At 37.7% G+C, this 21,329-nt stretch overlaps 1 protein-coding gene across 3 annotated transcripts in view; it reads left to right on the top strand.

Moving 5' to 3' along the window:
• Positions 1-20,578, top strand: part of LOC115241154 — a 52,814-nt gene extending 32,236 nt beyond the window's left edge. The window contains exons 4-14 of one of the 3 annotated variants that reach the window (XM_029816760.1): positions 11,308-11,489; positions 12,766-12,982; positions 13,389-13,642; positions 14,158-14,381; positions 14,562-14,718; positions 14,795-15,075; positions 15,219-15,350; positions 17,417-17,644; positions 17,721-17,918; positions 18,108-18,155; positions 18,299-20,578. In XM_029816760.1, coding sequence (XP_029672620.1) covers positions 11,308-11,489; positions 12,766-12,982; positions 13,389-13,642; positions 14,158-14,381; positions 14,562-14,718; positions 14,795-15,075; positions 15,219-15,350; positions 17,417-17,644; positions 17,721-17,918; positions 18,108-18,155; positions 18,299-19,234 — 2,857 coding nt within the window. In that variant the 3' untranslated portion in view covers positions 19,235-20,578. Of the gene's footprint in view, positions 1-11,307; positions 11,490-12,765; positions 12,983-13,388; positions 13,643-14,157; positions 14,382-14,561; positions 14,719-14,794; positions 15,076-15,218; positions 15,351-15,783; positions 17,095-17,416; positions 17,645-17,720; positions 17,919-18,107; positions 18,156-18,298 lie in introns of all 3 variants that reach the window. The other 2 variants (XM_029816762.1, XM_029816761.1) reach the window with 2 other exon arrangements.
• The last annotated feature ends 751 nt before the right edge of the window (positions 20,579-21,329 follow it).

Raw genomic sequence — 21,329 nt, 5'->3', positions numbered from 1 at the left:
AATATATATAAACGACACACAAACATATAATTTTTCAATTATATATATATTATTATTATTGTTTATTATAATCGAGACGCGCGCGATCAATCATTGGATTTTTCTCATGAAAAGCTCGGAATTTGCAAATTTTTTTCTGACGCAAGGGCTGCAGAAACGTAGACGGGTCTTCGCGCTCAAAACTTTCCTCTAGAGTCACGTTCACTCGTCTCGTGATACCCCACCGTTCCGTTCGGCAAATTGTTTGAGGAAAGAAAGAGAAAGAAAGAGAAAGAGAGAGAAAGAAAGAGAAAAGAACGCCTGATAAACTTCCTTCAATACGTTCAAGTGATTCAAATTTCTCCTCTTGGTCACGTTTCTGAATAAAACACGGTCCTCCTCGCGCGTCACCACGTCCGCTCGCTTCTCCGTATTCATCATGTGCTTGTCCCTCTCCTCCCCCGAGTCGTTTTCCTTTCGTTCTTCATTTACTTTATTCGGCTGCATTTACAACAACGGCATTGCATCAGACAATCGTCAAACAATGTCAGCTGACGCGAGTATTGTATCGAGCAACAATACCGAGGTATGAATACATATACATCCGTTGCCGAATGCGGTCTTACGCGGTTTCTTGAAAGCGTCCCATGAAAAATGTAGCAAGAGAGATCGTTCCAAGTGGAACGGTATCGCACGACATTCCCCGGACTGTATTGAATAATTCATACACGCGGGTTAATAAATTGTATCGAAAAACAGCGTGAATCCCACCGATGCGGATGACGTTCACGCGTGTTTCGCATGCATTCTGAATATAATTATTATTCGTAGCGCGTTATCGTTTATACGCTCGTATATTACGTAGCGAAAAAGTTGCATTTAGATAGGACGACTCCCATATTGTTAAAAATTATATTAAAAATGCCAAGTGTCACGTTAAAAAAAAAGTAATCTTTCTTTATAAAATCTTTTTGTATCTTTTTCTTCGCATCTGCGAATAATGACAAGAAAAGGCCAGTTTTCGGAGCTTGATTATTTTGTTCCATCAGAGTTAATTTGGGCGGTAAGCAAACGCAGCGCATCATTCGTCCCTCTCTACGTTTGATAATTTTTTTAAATTTGCGAGTCGTTAATTCCTCAATAATGCAGCTTTCTTGCATATTTAGGATACATCCGCATCATTAATATATTTGTCGCGAATCGCGTACCGCACGCACAGTGCGTGTGTGACAATCGTCGGAATACAGTTATGCGCGCGAATCCGGGCCGGCCTTCAAGACGACATCGTTCCCGCATTTGAATCCGCCGGAGTCAGTTCTCGTACGTCGCTCCGCCGGGTATGAACTGGTCTGTCGAAGGTTCTCGTTCGCGCGAGTAACGTGACTGTCATCGGTCGTGGCTGCGGGAGACTCATCGTTCCGGAGCGGCTCGTCGTGACAGTTAGTTGACAGTTGACCGCGGGCCGGCGCTGACGAAAAAACGTCACTTTGGCGGTGAATCGCTCCCTATCTCCCGTATATTTAAAGTTATCAAACATAGAGAGTGATACGCTATCTTCGCTCCTAAGCTTCGGATGTTGGTTCCTTAAGCATTCGCTGGCGGATGAAAATTAATCGTCCCGACGCCGCATCTTGCCATAATTACTAAAGGAATAGAAGGATCACGGAGAGAAAAGTTCGAATTTAAATGCAAGAGACTATTGGAAGATAATTTGCATCAATGACAAATCGAATGACAGTGAATTAACAACAATTACGGTGGAGTTGTAGAAGCTTGACGCGAGAACATTAATCAAGAACCGAGAATTACGCTCCAAGTAATTTGTAATCAAGATTGGTCTTCGCGAAATTTTTGTTTATAGCGAGAAAGAAAGGAGAAGTGAATATATTATTGAAATTATATATGAATAGTCTCCTGGCTCGAAAAAAGTTGATTTATTACAAATGTGACAAGATCTATTGATGTAGAAGGAACTTCATAAATCGCTAATACGAAAATTGCTAAAAATAAATCGCAAAAGATTAACTAGTTCCGTTAATTCGACGATGTCAGAGAGATTCCGCTGAAACAAAAAAAAAAAAAAAAGAAGAAAAAAATGCAACGCTCTTCATTTCTCGGAATCTCTTATTCAATCTTCGTTCTTGCTGACATCCATATTTTCAACGCGTGAACGTTATTTATCGATAATGACATCCCGCAATTTCGGCGTATTTCTTTATTTTTCCACGGGGAAGACGCGTGTAAATGCAGATTGGATTTTTGGTCTCGAGTGAACGCGGTTTCGCACACACAACATTCTGATTCTGTTTCTCCACCAAAGTCCACGAGGAATCGCGGTGTCCGATGTGACCGCATTGCGGTGTGTATAGCACGTACACGCGTATCGATCTCTCGGCGGGCGCGCAAAGTTGGCGTCGCGAGTGAAGCTCGCAAGAATTATTGTTCTTCGTCTGGGTGGTGGAAGATCCAGCGGATCGAAACTTTTCTAAACGGCTATGTAAGTAAGTAAATATACACGCATACGTACATCGTCACACTCGACGCAAATTGTTCGTCGCGTAATGGAAAGGAAAAATCCATGGAATCATCGTTTCACCGTCGATGCCTTTCGAGACGAAGATAATTTCTCGCGCAATAAATTTCGGACGAATACCAGTTTCCGGAGAGAAAAGCGTGTGTGGATTTTTTTTCGTCGTAAACTATAGAACTTGACACTCGGCCACGTACTTGACTTCTCGCTCGTGGCCTCCGAATAATGAGATTAACTCATCGAATCTGCGAAGAATAGTGTGAACAGGAAGAAGAAAAGATTTCTGAGAACTTAGAGCCTGTTTATGCTTAAGGTATGATCAAACATTCGCAGCGGTCGTAAAGAACATTGTCTCCGGAGGATTCCTAGATACTTTTCTAGAAAACAAAAGGAGAGGTAACTGCGTTTCTCGACTCCAAGCGTGGAGTCCTCTCGGCGAGCTCCCGCGCGCTCGCGATAATCGTCTAAGATTATAGTCCGCGAGACTATAGTCTCGAGAGGAGGGTGACAAATCGTTAAACCGGGGTTAAGTAATCCCGGCATTGTCTCGAGACGAGTGTACGCTCGCGAGGAATAACGGAACGTGCGACGCGATTGTGTGCCCACGCGAGAAAAGTGAGGAAGCGAGACGAAAAGGTGCGTGAGGAAAATAAAGAATTGCGCGCGTGACTTCACGCCTCCTCGGACACGGCACGAAACGAAAGGGAGGCTCATGAACGAAAGCCGCGGAAACGCATCGTTTTGAAATTCGATTCTTTCGCGTGGCTCATTAAAGTCGCCGTCGTTGCAAAGCCGTCTCGATTGTAGCGCGATTTTCCGCACACTATAATTCCTTTAATAACGGGAAAGCGGTAAAAAATAGCCAAGAGAGGAAGGGAAGAAGGAAGGGAGCTTCTTCGGGTATCGCACAGCAGAAAATATCCCATACAAAGAACGAGATATTTTATAATTGGAGAATTATATTCCGCAAAGGTTTATTATTTGAGATTAGTATCTGATGACATAACAGGAAATAAGGATATTCCATAGTATTTAATGAGTATCAAAAATAAGTATGGAATTAATTAGTTGGATAACGTGTTTAAGGAGGCATTCAATCTCGGGAATATTCAGTTAGTACTCGACCATGCTCGTGGAGAGAGGAGACAAGGAAATCGTTTCTCCTTCTCTGGGAAAGAACGAAATTAATAAACTAACTGTGCCATTGTAAGAGACGGAACTTGTCATTAGAGATTAATTGAACACCTTGGAGATCAGGGTTAGTTTTACATAACGATTATACGAACGAGAAAGGAAGGGAAGGACGACGATTTATTTCGAGGAAATTGTACTTATTTCTGCGCGCGAGGATCATGAGAAGAGGATAAGAAGAGAAACGGGTGAAGCGGGATTACGGGAAGATCGATTAGAAACGCTGCACAAAAAACGACGAGAATGAATCACGATCCAACGATCTGCCAACAGTACTTCTATTGCAGCCAGCGACGGCATCGTATCAGGTATCGAAAGATTTACCATGTCGTGGCCGTGATATAAAAATAACGCGAATGTCCCGTTGTTTCGATTATAACGTGGAAATATCGTGCCACGCTTGAATAATTAATTAATATCTGCCCGCGGCTCTGATGGAGATGTGCCATTCGCGCGTTTCTATTAATTCACACTGTCATTACCAATATCGATTAGCGAATGATAAGCGATCTCGGAGCAGGATGTTTCCACTCGAGAAAAGAGTAACGTCGCGAAATATACATTTATATAACAAGAGAATATATTTTCTATTATATATTTTTTTTTTCTTATTCTTATATCGGAAAATATATATTCGACTGGTCTAGAAAACTCCATGTATCTCGTATGCTATTTTAGACGCCGTGATTGTATTAGAATGTCTTGAAAGAAACGCCCGCGTGCGTTACTTTATTTAGCAACGTGATTGACAATTTGATACTAAACAAATTAGTATCGCACAAACATATTCGTCGGAATACATTCTTACATGTTGAATTGAAGATGGCAAAACGCGGGAGATATTATCGCTAAGGAATTGTTTGCTCGGAAGATGCGAAGAACAAACTCCTTCGAGTCCGAGAATGTTAAAGGATGGCGATTGTAATTCATTCGCTGCAGTGTCCTTCATCGACGGTTTTACGATCGCTTGATTACAACTCGAGTTTACAAAGTCCATGGAACGCGATTCCCGCGTAAAGTCGGTCGACCGTGCCACGAACAGTCGTTGCACTCGACGAGATTCTCCGACTCTGCGACTTAACGAGCCATATCGGAGTAGTTGTCATCATCGTCGAGTAACGTTAATCCCTCACGATGCCTCGTCGAATTATCTCACGACTTGTGTTTTACAGCGGCTCAATGAAGGAATTGCGCGTCGATGTATTTACATTCGTGGGTGCGACGAACGCGTGTACAAACGAATATTCGTCAAGAGTTCTAAGTCGAGTGTTCTTGCGATGCAAAATCAAATTAGACCTTAAATTAAATTTTTCAGAAAAATATTGATATTTGTATTTTTAAAAATCCATGTTTTTTTACGGGTATCGTGAATTAATATGGAATTCTTACGAATAGACAAGTGTTTAATATTTTTTGATTTATAAAAAGATCATTCGCGAACGGTGTTTCGTCAAAAATTTTATTAACTTTTCCCAAATATTTGTAGATCAATTGATTTTTCGTGTTGAGATTGCAATAACATTTATCGCGCAGTGTATTTGACAAATAATCGAATTATTTGACGTAAAAATCTAACACGAACGCAAATATTCAGCTCGGAATCCGAGAAAAAAAAAACATGATTTCCTGGAAAGTTTGTCGACACTTTATTCGAGTATCAAGAATTAACGGTCATCGACATCTCTCGTAAAAATGACCACGATGTGTCCCGACCTTACAACCTCTCCTTGAAAGATTGACATGGCTGACACTATGTAATTCAACGAAGGTGGACGACGTTAGATAAAAAAAGTAATGTGTGTCAAGTGAATGGAATATGCGAATGGATGGAAAATGTTTGCTACGTTTTTACAGTCTATAAGTACGGCATCGAATTAAGATATGAAAAGCTTCAGATATATAATACACGTTTCTTTCGATCGATAGAGCAATCATACTTCTTTCAAACATGCGATGCATCTACTGTATATTTCTCATGCGATGTATAATATTTTTTCTTACACTCTATCTGTGTTTTTGTTTCTTGTCACGCGTCTTGCACATTTATTTGTGGAGATGTACAGATTGATCTCGAGTTTTTTTTTTTTTTTTATTTTGAGATTAAGATGGAAATTTTTGTCTTATTCCAAGATGAAGCTCGGAAGAAGGTAGTCATATTTATCACGCTGTCAAAGATTGACACTTTTTTATTGACATACAGAGACAACATTTCGCGGACAATGTCGACTTTCTCATGACAAATCGCGTTCCAACGCTTGCGAAATATCTCTATATTTTATTCGATACATTTTTTATTCGTGCAGATATATTCGCGGATTTGTGCAGCAGGAAAGCCGTGTTTTCGGAACACAACGTCAGCAGGGCTGGTTGTGTGTGGCTAGTAAAATAAATACGCCATTGTTCGAACAATTTGTACCAGAGATTTCAACAAACTGTTAAATATGCAGATCAAGGTTACAGGAGAGCGCCTCGCAAGATTAACCGGTTTAGAGAGGCGGTATTTAGGCGGTAGTATAATTGCTATTTAGAGCTCGTTTAACATGCGGGCGAAACTATGCGGACGTCCGGTTTTGTTTAAAAGGTCACGAATTTTATAATAACTTCAGGCACACACCACACATACACAATGATATTTGATATATTACATTTTGTAGAAAACTTGGTAAAAATTTATTACCACTTAATTTTTTTTTTTTTTGTTCTAAATTTAATGCTATATATGTGACTGAAAAATTTTTTAATAAGGATTTTTCTTATTCTTTAATATCTTTTTTAAAGTTTCAAACAGTTACCTCAAACACATCCTAATTAACGACAAACGAGAAAAAAGAGATAGACGATTAAAGCAGGATTATATTTGTCGTTGAAGTTGAATTTGAAAACAATTTTTGAAGTATGACGTTTAATACCCCATCGTTATCAGCGAATTTTCATGACCTTTCCTACGACTCGTTCCACAAAATTGTAAAATTACCTAAGCGACTGTGCGGATGGAGAAATAGAATGTTAGGAAATTGCGCGTTTATGCAAACATCACGAGAATTTACGCATGGATTTACATTTTCTTTTGAAAATATCGTTATTTTGACAGTTATTCAAGTTTTGACAGTTTTTAATGTTGTATGATGCAAATCAATGTTTACGTTACGCAGACTGAGTTTTTTCTTCATAAAATTATCGAGTATGCCTTCACTGATTAATCAAGAGATTATACGAGGTTGAGTAAAACAATATTCTCTGCACGACGTGTTTTTTCTCAGATTAGAAAGATTGTTTATGTTAATTTTATCTTCAATGTCGTAACTATGTTAATAACAGTCATATAAAAATGTTTATTTCCGATTATATGTAATGTATGTGTATGTATAATGTATGATACTAAAAATAACATGGCAAGCTGCGTTGATTACATCTTATTAAACACATTAATGTTTATTATATTATGATAATACATATTTATATATATATTTCTGGTTTTACAGAAATAACATTAAACACAGATGCGAAACAATATGTTTTATAATTATTTTCTTTTCCTGTTGATATTTTTTCCCCAATTATTTCTTCAACATTAAAAAAAATCTTTTATCATATTTTTTTAATATCTAGTTCAATGCTTGATTGACATTGGGTATTAATTATTAATAGACAATTTGGTAAGAGAAGTCATAGTTTAAGAAATCTATTTAAAATCTACTTTCCAACTGTGATTGATGGACAATGTAAGGTCAACTGGTTATTATGTATTACAAACTGAAAAAATATTTCTGATTGAGACGGAACAAAAAAGATTTATTATTTATACTTATATATTTGTTACTTTACGTTGGTTCTTTGTATGATTGGAGCACATTCTTTTATTTCTTCTTACGATACGACTGCAACTAGGATTATGTTGTATCACTGATATAGTCGTGTAGCCATTACGGGCACTAGTAAAAGAAGACTAAAAAGGCTCTAATGTTCTATGTGGCATCTCTCATTAGAATTTTTATATTTTTATTATAAAAGTATTTATATAGAGTAGTTTTTTTTATTTTTTTATTGTACACACACAAGAGTATTCATGAGTATACAATAAAGGATACAACAAAGCGTGTCGTTTGCATTCGTTCGATATATTTTATCGGCGTGCAAATGCAGAAAAATATACATTTAAGCGATCTTTGAATTTTTTAAATTTGCACCAAAGATAATATACAAATGCACAAATATTCGATCGTCAAGAACACAAATATTTGTTGATTCCGCTGCTAACAATAAATGATCCGCCGACGATCGAATGCGATTACTTGGCGACCAAATTTTTCTAAATTTTTTTTGCACGTTCGCGAAACTTTGTATCTCTCGTCGAAAAATCCGTGACACGCATAAGATATACAAAATAACAAAAGCATTTACACGACGCGACTATAAATTTCGATATATACATAAATATGTATATGTACATAGGTACAGACATAAGAAATAGAGGTGCGTATATAAAATTAAGAAAACAAATAAAATAATAGAAAAAGAAGACATGTGTTTCATATCTTTTAATATAACACGATATAATAACGGAAAAAAATTGCGCACTTAAAATCTGAAATAAGGTCTAATATACCGAAAGGAGGGGGGGGGCAGTCGCGAAACTGAAGAAAAAAAAAATAAAAACGTGATGTAATGAAACGTCGCGGATATTAAATGGTATTTTTAGCTCATCAAGGATCAATCTGTTTGTCGTATATATATGTTTTAGCCTCGCTATACGATTTCATTGAAATCACTTCTTAATTCGGCACTCTTGCCTTGAGAGACTTTTCAGATTTAAACTCAGAGACTCGTATTATATGGAATGTTTTTTTTTTACATTTAATTTAATTTTATTTTAACAAATCGACACACACGCATATTGATGTTATGATATTGTAAATGTCTTCCAAATAAATTTCGTAATGTCTGTTTTTGAATAAAGATTTGCAGAATCTTTTTCGAATGGAATCTTCCGCGAATTAATGTTGTCAAGCGAGCCATTTCTCTTCTCACTTTCCTGACAAAGTTAAATATATAAAATTTACAAGTCAAAGATTAGTATTACAATCAAAAGAAGTAATTTGTATTTTATATATTAATGAAAAATATTTGTACAATTTTATCTTTATGGGGTATTATCCTTTATTAATTTAAATTATATAAATCACGGAAATAAATGGGAAAGTCGAAAACACACAATTTAAGTATATTCTGCTGCATCTTTTTGGCATTCGACTCGCGTGCTTTATTTGCATTATTTTCGAATAACAGCGGCATGCGGCGCAGTTTCGGTCGATCTGTTTAACTGTGTTTTGCAGGATATTTTCATCGACGTGACCAACCCTCGATCGACCGCGGACTGACCCGCGGACTTGAGCCGGGCTGAAATCTGTGTCGAGTCATAAACGGGCGAGAGAAAGAGGCTGCGTGTGTGCGGTTAAGAGTGGCGTTCGCGTGCGCCTAATCGCGAATTGCATCGGTAACGAGGGTTCGCGGTCATTTAGCGGTGACCACCGGTGCTGGTCGTTTATCGATCGCCACCTCCGTCCACCTCTTGATATTTCGAGGGCCTTCTGGACGACCTTCCGACTCGCAGGTCCGAAACGTGTGCGTGACGTCAATCGCAAAAATGACTACATCTCGCCTCTTACCTGTGTACGTTAATGTATTCGCGTCGACGTTATTTCGTCTTATCGTTTCCCTGAAAGATACCAAAGACCGTCATAAAGATCTTTAATTTTTATGAGAATTTATCACACTAGCGCGCGCGATTTTAACATCATTTTATTGGCTTGAATCGTTTTTGACGAGAATTAATAAAAATCGACTGGTCTTCTTCTGTCTAAATTAAGCTCGTCGCTAATAAAGTGTCTATAGTCGAAGCAGTTCCATGTTTTGCATCGAATAGAATTTTAATATCGTAAATACTAAAATAAATTTCAAATTGATTATTACTCGCTTCAGCTATTTTTATTTCTATTTATAGAAATGATTATTAAGAAAGATATTTCTCTCTCTGTTTTAAGAGATAATAATTTAAGAATATATTATTTATACAATATATTATTTGTCATTAATGTAGATGTAATTTACGATGTAGTTCTTAAGGTAACAATATCCTTTATGTCATTGAATTTAATAGTACAGAATACATGGTATAATTGATCGATAAGGTCGGATCCCGCCCTATCTATGTTATGTAAACTATGTTATACAATTAGTGTGAGCTATATATTCGTTTCTTTATTATTCGGGTATGCCTGAATTGACATGAATTCGTGATATCGCTGCGATGCAATTAACGACATATCATTTCTGTGTACTTTTCAAATATACGGTTGATTGATGATAAAAAAAAACTTTCAAGATAATATTCGAGTGTCATGTTAATAAATCACATAAATCACCGCGATATCAACGTAGATAATTTATGAGCCAATATTTTGTTACGATAGGTATGTGTGATTCACTTAAAGATGAAAAAAAAAATTATTGACTACATCTGTGACTATATCTCGTCTATTTTTAAATACATTATTAACTTTTATTGATTCCACGATACATTATCTAGAATACACTGTCAGCGTTTATTTTTATAAAAGGAAAAGAGAAGCAAGAAAACGATTATGTACGTAAAAAAAAATGTTTACTTAGTAGTATATCTATTCGAGAGACGATGCACGCGAATTTCTAAGCGATGCAATAATACACTGACAGAAAACAAAACTACCCGAACGCGGGGGAACTTTTGTGTTTTGCGCAACTGCATTACATGGTACTCCATCTCTTCTCATTTCGCCCTCTTTATCCGGCGATAACGGGATCAACCCAACGGTACTGATCTGTTATCATCGTCATTACCGCGCGATTTACGGGGCGTGTCTGACGTCAATTGTGATTTAGACTCCGTTGGAATAATTACATTAAGTACACGCGTAAAGCTTGCGGCGTGTAATTCACCGTGTTTGATTCTCTTCGCAATCGACTTATTGGATTTCTCTCTTCTTAGGGAGAGAGGGGGAGGATTGATGTGTGTTTTTCTCGCTTCTGCCAATTTTAAAGGAGACGACGCGATGGTTTCGGTATCATACCGGTATAAAGAATTTATTCTTCGCCAGTTATATTCTGTCTTGTTGATTGATTAGACCGATAAACTTACGATCGCAGACGACGATAAGACCTTTTCCGTATTAAAGCACCGCAACACGCGATAAAATTGCACTCGACCTAGTTTTACTGCGGATTGACGTGACCTCGGATTGACGTCAGGTTGCAGATCGCGATCGGAAATCGAGAAGCGTACAACGGACGTGCGTTTCTCGTATTTGTCAATTTTTTTATCACATGCAATAAAATTTGTCGCATCGAAATTAATCGTTCCCTCTTTGCATCTTCTTTTTAGAAACAACTATAAGTTAAATTAAAAAAAAAAATAAAAATTTAAAACTATATGAGGTTTATAAATTGGACATAAAAATATTCGCATTTTTTTAAAATTAAAAGTCGAGAATTTTCGGTTTTATCAAGTATAAATATTAATGTGGCACTCGTCCATATATTATAATATTTATATATCTTTTTCTTGCTTCCAGGATATGCGAGAGGCAAAGGGATGCTGAGAGGCGAAACGACAACAGGGGCGAGGATGACGACGAGGATGAGAATCCTCTCGGGAAGTGGCCGCACGCTCTTAGTTCGGCCCTCGCGTGTCTCGGCTGTACCTTGGGACTTTTTAATATCAGTAGATTCGCCATTCTTAGTATACAGTTTGGAGGTGAGTGTGTATATATATATATATATATGTGTGTATATATGTGTCGATCATAAAGCTGTCATAGGGGTTCCAATAATGTTCTATTGAATTTTTTTTCGCGGTATACTATAACGAACGGTTGTGCCGGGTATGTAAGACGGAACAAAGAAAACTATGACGTATATAAGATGCGCGCATAAATTTTCTAGGGTCGCTCAGGAAAACTGAGACTGGTCTTATTTCGAGGATCGGATCGTATTTCGGCGACTTTCAGCACGCGAAACCGATATCTACATTTATTCATAATTAGCGAAACTTGTGTGTAAAAATACCGGAAATTGAAACTTGCAAAATGTTATAGCCTTTAATCCCACAAAATTGTGTCGATTCCTATTGCGAATGCGACACATACAAAAATTGCGAGGCAAATTCTTCCACAGTTAATGGCAATAGTTAAGTTATCTTTGCCATATAATAATTATATTATATTGCTTGTTGATAATAATAATTTGTTACGTGTGACGTGAACGACTTCCGATAAAGCCAATAATTAGTTTCGAGGCTAATTGCCAAGGTAATAATTAATTTCGCAAAGAGACGCTCGATTATCTACATGGAATAATATGTTTACAATTACGAGCACTTTTCTCGTTATACAGGGTGAGTTTTTTAACTTGAAACTGTAAAATATCTCGGAAAGTAAGCTTTATCGAAAAAAATGTTTCAAACAAAAGTTGTAGGGTTCGGAGGGGGCCACATGATAAAAATATGGATTTGACCTTGAGTGACCTTTTCAAGGTGAGATCAATGTGATCGACGTTTTCTTAAATGGAACCCCCCTTTTTTTATTACATATTCTTGTAGCTTATCTCGAGAGCTTTTCAAAACACTATAATAAAGTATTTTTTCATTAAGTACTTTTTGAGTTATTTTATATCTTAATCTAACATATTTTGATATAAAAAATAAAATATCTCGTAAAATATTCAGTTTTTGATAATCTTACCGTAATACTTTTATGAGCTCTCGAGATAAGCTACAAGAATATGCAATAAAAAATGGGGAGTTCCATTCAAGAAAACGTCGATCACATTGACCTCACCTTGAGAAGGTCACTCTTGGTCAAATCCATATTTTTATCATGTGGCCCCCTCCAAACCCTACAACTTTTGTTTGAAACATTTTTTTCGATAAAGCTTACTTTCCGAGATATTTTACAGTTTCAAGTTAAAAAACTCACCCTGTATAAGAGAGAACTTACATTTTTTCTTTGTTTACAACGTCTTCTCCCTTACAGCAAACTTCATTGTACAGTTCCTGATTTTATCGTTTATACTGGGCATCCCATTACTGACGTTACAAGTATGTCTCGGGCAAAGACTGGCGGCCGGTTCTGTGGATATGTGGAGAATTTCGCCGCTTTTTCAAGGTGTCGGAATAGCCCTGCTCACCGCACAGGCTTTCATCGGTATCTACAGCATAGTCGGTGTATCGTGGATGTTCGTTTACTTCAGGTACATTCCAATGCTCACTTTGGAATATATCTCGTGTAATAATTAATTATAAATTATATAATAATAGCGATTGGATAGAATTAAAGTATGAAAGAAAAAAATGTGGAAAAATAATTGATTCGTAGAAATTATTTAAGTTCTAATCACACGACGACTAGGACAATTAATAGAATAAAAGTGTTAACCGGTCAAAAATTTTTGATGAAAAAGCCAGTTCGCATATTCGATAAAAGTTTGCATATGTATGTAATGATATTTGTATAGAATTTTGTCCGTGTACGATGTTTTGCATTTTTTTCTCGATACCTCTTTCGAGCCTCTATTTCCATCACTTATATGCGTATCGGATATTAATATCACGCTATGTTGATCAAGTAGGACGAAATGCATCGTACATTGATTGCAGAGATTCGTTCATAACGAAGCAGGACAAGTATCGATGGGCGGAGCCGTTTCTTCTCTATCGAGACGACAGTCGTCCCACGCACAATGCTACCACTTCGTACAAATTATACGAGACCGTTCCGGATTACTTCAGCGGCGCCGTATTGCAAAGACACCACTTGAACGAGGCCGATCCCGGTGTCGTCACGTTAAAGTTTCAAGTGGCCTTCAATTTAGCCGTCGTGTGGATGATTGTATTTGTTTCGCTTAGTAAAGGTGAATATTAAGACAAAAAAAGTTTGGAGGTTGCACAAAAATTTCTTATTGACAATCTTGACTGCGGGCAATAATTTGTTAATTTTTTATGACAAAATTTTACCGGTCCTCTTGTATAAGAATCATCATTGTTAAAAGATTTAACTAAAAAATAATTTTAAACTGTTTTTATACATACATGCATACAGGTTGCGTTAACTTAAATTTATGACCTAAATTATCTCTGCGATTATTGAAAGATGTTTTCAACAAAAGTTTTAAAGTTTCAGGAAGAACATATAATATGCGTGTAATAAATTTTTTATAGCATGTATTTTTTGATATTTTAAAATTATTTTTAACTGCTCGTATAACACAGATAATTTAAGTCATAATTAAGTATTCTGTATGTGTATATTTATTTAGCGAGCGAATTCTTATATTCACATATAATATGCAGAAAAAGAAAAATCTGTCATTATCAAATTTTGCAACAATCATGTGCAAAACATTTTATTACTTCTATTTTCATTTAGGGCTGAGATCTTACGGAAAGGTTGTATACGTTTTCACGCTGGTGCCCGTGTTCGGTACATTAGTCCTTTGCACGAAACTGCTAGGACTTACTCCGCCGGGCTCGATAAGCCAACTTTTCCCTGCTACTGTCTGGAACGAATTCTTCATTAATGGAAAGTCATGGGTGGCTGCCTCAAACGAGGTCTTCCTCACGTGGGGTTTACTTGGTGCGGCTGCTATGCAGGTATCATTTCCATCATCGTCGATAATCGCACGACGATTATCTCTTTTTGCGAATATATATATAATTATTTTTTCTATTTGATTTTTTCTATTTAATTTTTTCTATTTCTCTCTTTTGCGGTTGTATTCTTTCTCTCTTGCGGATCATAGCTAATTCGTCGGAATATCCTGCCAATTTCAGATAGCGGCTCACAACAAGCACAAGCATCTCCTACAGCGAGATACGACTCTCGTGGTGATTCTGACATTTGTGGTGCTTCTACTTGGGGCTTTCTTAGCGAATACCTGCGTACAGATCCTCAGACTTCACGGTTACATCTACACTACTAGTTCCTTCGGTAAGTACAACCATTTTGTATCATATTACTTCGAGCAATCGGATCAATGCATTTTCATTCTCGGACGATTTTACAGAGAGAATATCAGGGTACACGTTTATAAGGCTCGCCAATAAACCGGCACCGTCGGGTCACAGCAGTACGCCGGAGAGATTCATGTCTCACGCATCCTTCCTTCTTGGTCAACGCGTAATACGACCCGGCGTAGACACGAGCATCGAGTCCGGATACCAGGTGTTACGTCTGGCCACTGAATTGGTGCCCGCAACATTGGCATTGTTGGGCACCGAACAAGTGTCACCATTCTGGGCGGTCCTGTTTTATTTTATCCTTATCTTATTTGGGATCGCGCAACAGGTATATTTATATATATATATAGTTTCTTATATTTCCTATAAGTGAGAAACTACGAATAAGAGTACATCTAAATATGTGTAATTTTATCATCTTACATATAATATAAAAAAATGCTTATATATGTGTTTTATTAATTGTTTTAGTTGGCAATATGGCATTGCGTAATAACCGGTATAATGGCAATCAATACGAAAATGATGAAGCTCTGGGAGACCACCATTACGTTTTTTAGCTGCGCTTGTGCCTACATACTCGGATTGCCTATGGCTACAGAGGTATGTCAAAATTCCTTAATAGTATGCGCCGATTTGAAAGTGATTAATTTCTGTTCGACAGATTTATCGTCTTATCTAAAGATATAATTGATGAAACTAAATACTTGTTACGTGTAAATATTTATATTATTAATTACGAGTATATACACATATATACACAGACATTATATTTTAATTTATACGCGACACACACAAGTATCTAATAACGTCGCAGCTCGGATATATCTGTAGTATTATCTCTACAGAGTACTGCTTTTATCAGATAGTACGCGCAATCTTTCGTTTGCTCAGAAAATTGTTATCAGCGCGAGTTTTAGTTTCGCTCCGCGCCCAGTATTACAAGCGCTTTCGTATTAAACGAAAGATGAGTAATAACGTTCACGCTATAGTGCATCGTAGCGTACCTTGCTACTTTTGCAATGAATTCTTGGAGGAAAAATTCTTGACGGAACACATCACGCAGTGCGCATCGGTCTTGGAAGAGTGTCCCAACAGATGCGGGGTTTACGTTTCCCGCAGAAATCTGGAGGAACATCGGAAGTCGTGCAACAAAAAAATGTCGAGGAGAAATAATCAAATAAAAGACATACAAGATTCGGTGTGGAAGGAAAAGGTGTTCTCGGTATTGACGTTACTGCGTCTAGCTATCGATCAAGGAGAAAAGGAGCGAATTCGCCTGCAGGACGACCTTTCTAGGAGCTTGAGCTTATTGTACTCTCAGCAGGAATCTCTCGCCGCGTTGCAATCGAATATCGCAGAAGCGGTCGAGGAGTATCGCGGTAACGACGCAATACTGAATATGAGGTTAAACGATCTGGAGATGATCACTGACAATATGCAGCATCGCACTAGTTCGAGCTTTTGGCAGATATCCGAACAGTTGAAGTTGTTCGAAGGAAGATTGATAGGCGAGCAAAACAAATGTGCATCAACCGATTGGTTTAAAGAATTAAAAGATTTGAAGACGTTTATCGCTAAAGAGAGTGTACGCGCGAGCGATATATGGCAGGAACACTCGCAGCGTGTCAACGATTTGAAACTGGAGTTGGAAATGAGATGTAAGGATTCGAAGGACCTGACGTTCAAACATGACACCTTGTCGAAAAAGCTTGATAGTTTAGCGAAAGAAATTCTTACATGTTCCGAAAGCGCGGCCAAACAAAAATTGGACCTGAAAGGTCTCAAGTTTCAAATGAAAGAGAATCTGAGATACATCGAGGAATTGATCGCGGAGAGTTGCAGACCGGCACCTTCGCTGTCGAGTTCTTCGTGTTCGTGCGCGGAAGGCTCCTCAACAAACGGCCGCATTATATGGCGAATCGACCGTTACAAGGAGAAGATGAGCGAAGCAAGGGAGACCGATTGCGCGTATTACAGCCCGGTATTCTACGACAAGGAATACGGCTACACCCTGAGAATGGAATTATTTCTGAACGGTAAAGGACAGTGGAAGGATCGCCACATTATCGGATGCTTGCGCGTGGAGAATGGCAAGTGGGATCCCCTGTTAGATTGGCCTTGCGTACTCCGAGCCATCGTAATTCTTCGAGATCAGGACAATCCCGCGAACGACGTTAGAAAGATTGTGAAGACCATAGGCCGCGATAGAGACGATTCTAACGAGCCTGATAAAGAATCCGGACTATACATGTTTGTTCCACATACCACGCTAAGTAGATACGCCGGTTACACCAAGAATAATGTTATATTCTTGGACGTGCAAGTGAAAGATATAAAAACGAGTGCTTCGACGACGTCGTTAATAGCTCAATAATTGTAATACTTTTAGCGATACTAATAATGATAAAGCTGATGATAACGATAAATGGTAATAATTGTAATGAGAATACTGATGATATATTTCTTATATCTATTATTATATCATTATTTATCAAGTAAATTTATATCTATATTTATATCTATATTTATATATATGAAAGAAAGAATTATTATCTCTAATTATAATTTTCTTAAAAAATAAACACTTTTACTCTTAAATATAAGAATTTTAATATCATGAAGAATTATAAATTATTCTTTATATTCTTATTACTGTGTGCTTACAGTTGGGTATCTACGTAGTGTACTATCTTGATTATACCGTCGGTGGGGCATGGTGGATAATCGTTCTATATCTAATGCAAGTCGGCGCCGTGTTCGCGGTCCGCGGACGGCCGCACACCGGCGAGGCGGTCGTCGCCGAATTATTCCCACCGACTGGGCGTTGCCTTAGATACTGGGCCGGACCTTTGTTATCCTTCATCTGGAACGTCGTTCTCCCTGTCACTTTGATGGTAAATTCAATTATTATTTAGAAATATCAGTTTACACGGCACGCTTGATTATTGGTATTATATACGCCGTTTTCAGGTTCTCAGCATCACGATATTTAAAAGCAGCGGTTTCCGGGAATTGTATTCTTATCGTCGCACGAGCAGAGATTACTGGGCCGTTTGGGCAAGGCAACTCGGGACGGCGATTCAGCTGATACCGATACTGATGATACCAGCAGTGGCCGTCATACAAACGTGTCGATATCTGAACAATGGGCCACCCGATATATTCGACGTAAGTATTTCTGCTTATATCAAAACTTACAAAACCTGCATTTTTCTGCCATTGATTGAGAAAATGGATAATAGGTCTACGCGGTATAAAAAAAAAAAAAATAGAGAATTATAAGTATCGTCTAAAAATCATCAGAGATTACTTACTCATTTTTCATGTAACTTATCTTTCTGTTTGTGCTGACGATAGAATGAACAAGTGGAAATAACAGTAAATCACTGTGAACAGTGTAACGGAGTAAGTTCTCATTAAATTCTGCATGAATGAACACGTGTTACACAGTGATATCATTCTACATTAAAACTGATACGCTTATTATATATTACTCCCTCAATATACAAATAATAATTCAGTTTTTCAACCCATTTCATCTTTTACAGAGAATTCAATTACTTTATCGGCCACCGTTGGAACCGGAGGATCCTCGTGACGCGCAGACTCAGATCGGGAATGACACTGGCACCGGCAGCTTGCATGGCAACGGAATCCTAGCCGCCGCGACCACGGAAATACCGTTTGAGGATCCGCCGCCCAAGTATACACCGCCGCCGAGTTACACTACGGCGACCGGCGCGAGGATCGCGAAAATGCTGCGCCAGAGTTTTCGACGAAGCGTACGGAGGATCGCGAACGTTCTGGGGGAAAGTAGCGCGCCGCGGCAGAGACCAGCATTGCAGCAACCACCGCCGCCACCGGATTACGCGACCGTACTGGTGGAAATGAACCAGAGCGGCGGCATGCCGATTTCGTACGATCAAGTCGCAATCCACGTGCCTTTGGAACCGCGACCGGATGTAACTAATACGGGAAGAAGCGGTCGACAACAGGGCGTGGACGGTCGAGCGTCGGACGAGCGTCAGAATGTTCGGCCGAACACAATCGACCGCGCCAGCCGGATCGGTATCGCGATCGAGAGATCGCGCGCATTGGAACGCACCCACTCGTCGACCCTCGACCGAGGTCGCCGATTGAACAATGTCGCGAACATCGCCACTCTGTCCGGCTCGAATTTGACGGCCACCGACGTGGCGAATTTGCTGCGCAGCAGCATACGTAGAGGTACCGCGAGAACGCAACAATCCTTGCGTAGGAGTTTCTGCCACGAGGAGCCGACGATGGCAGCGTCCGTCGAGAATCTAGTCGAGGCCGCCGCGCCTATCGGCCAAGATTCCTTAATCCTATCGAAAGACGCATCTCTAGTCCCCGGTGAACAGATCAACGAGCACTGTCGCCACAACGACAACGGCGATGGCAACGACAGCAACGATGAAAAAAAGACTGCGAGCGAAATGGAGAGTTCCGTTTCTGTGATATAGACTGAGAATATCGATTAAACGTCGATCGCACATTTTATTGATGCGTGATGCGCACGGCTAAGTTTCAATCCGCTGATTTTGGATCAACCATGATTCCGGTTAGCGATTCCCTGCCTCTTTCTATAAGTTATAACTTTCTACCTGTAATGTAGACGGAGAGAATATCTCGTTAATCAAAGTCGCGACGCTAATTCTCTCGGGTAGTCTCCAGTGTTTAAATTCCCCGAAATTAGAACATTGTTGTTCTCCTCCCGTGTGCCTAAACATGTGCGCGTTTGTTACTATTCCGAAGTACTTTTGTGTTCTTACGATATTTATTTCTTAATATATATATATATATATATTTTCGTTAAATATTTAGAGAAAATAAAGTTTTGCATGATACAGTTTGCTCCACACTTTTGAATATCTTGAACCTTCGCTACGAATCTTATATATTCAATGTGAAGATTTGTTACATGAGTTTAATCTCATTTAATTCCATGATGAATACAATTTTCTTATTAAAATTAATTTAAATAAATTCAGAATTAGATTAAATTACGATCCCAAACAGTCATGTAAATATGGGCCTGTGTCCTGTTAATGACTAATTGAAAGAAATTATTGTGCTGTTACTGTAATAAAGAAATGCAGTATATATAATCATGTTAGGAAGTGTATTGGTCTCCTATTTCCCTGCTTTATTGCCTAAAAATTATATTTAAAAAATGACTGAAAAATAAACTATAAACAATCAGAAAATAAGATTATTAAGAAATACATCATTAAATTTCTTAGTTTCTTAGCAGGAAGCTTAAAACTAGTTTTTTAAATTTCGAGAACGTTGTTTGAAGTTCGTTCGCACGTATTACGGCGTTATTCTCGGAAATCGCGCGGATAATATCCGCATGTATAATATACCTGTGTTGTTCGTCGTAATTAGTCCTGTAAATACATGCAGCATTTTAGCGAATTAAATTATGTTATACATTTAAAATCGATCATAGACTCGCTAAGCATCCCTTTCGTTAGCCTGATTGACGCTGATTTACTATAATACGAGTGTGTATAGTCCGTCCATGTTGTCAATGTATTTTTCCGTTGATAAATTCAACAATTGTCGCAAAAGCGCTTCGTAATTATTATATAATGAGCTAGATCGATTTCCATAATATTTTTATTCGAGTGAAAGCCATCGAGCATTACGTCGAAAAAAAATTATAATATTCGTATAAACACATGAAATCTTATATATGTACTCTATAGCATAAATATTCAGAGATATTCAATTTTTCCATAAAGTAAGTGTAACTGTTATACCTGATATTATGGACCATAATAAAGTTTTTATGTTCTTGTAAATGTCTTATCATTCTTTAATCATTTTTCCAAAGTCTTACTGTATAAAAAAAGAAAGAAAAGTGGTATTTGAGTGTGAAATATATATATATACACAATTTATAAAATTAATGTTAAATAAATTTCACACTCAAATGCATATATATATATATATATATGCATTTGTACGTGTATATGTCTATCTTCAACGTATATATTGTTATGGCTTGTCGCATTTCCTCGTCCCAAGATCGTAGGGCCTTATCATACTCCTTTTTTTTTGTGTCCATCGGAATATTTTTTATGGTCATTCGTCCTCAGATATTCTTAAAAGATAACTAAACCACTGAACCTTCCTTTCCTCTATCCTCTTAATTACTTTCTCTTTTGATTCTATTTTATACAAAAATATTATAATTATTATAAATATTATAATAATTATAATTATGGTATCTCTCTTAGTCTGACTCTTCCCCTTCGACCTATCCGGCATGGATGACCCTACTGGTAACTATGTTACTGCCGACATAACTCTCAGGTTCATTAGAGTACTCAAACCTCCTCACCCGGCAAATGCCTTCGTTAAGGTGGAGATACCATCGAGGAGGAAAATTTTTTTTAATTTTCTTTTAATACAGGATTTTCAAATTTATCCAAATAAAAGATATAATATACACAAAGAGAAAGAATTATAAATATATAATATATAATTACAAAATGCATATATAATGTATAATTACAAAAATATATTACAAAATATGATATATACAAATTT

The sequence above is a fragment of the Formica exsecta genome, unplaced genomic scaffold (assembly GCF_003651465.1).
Source record: "Formica exsecta isolate Colony F162 unplaced genomic scaffold, ASM365146v1 scaffold47, whole genome shotgun sequence".
In the NCBI taxonomy this organism is placed as follows: Eukaryota; Metazoa; Arthropoda; class Insecta; order Hymenoptera; family Formicidae; genus Formica; species Formica exsecta.
This window is presented reverse-complemented; position numbering and strand designations above follow the sequence as displayed.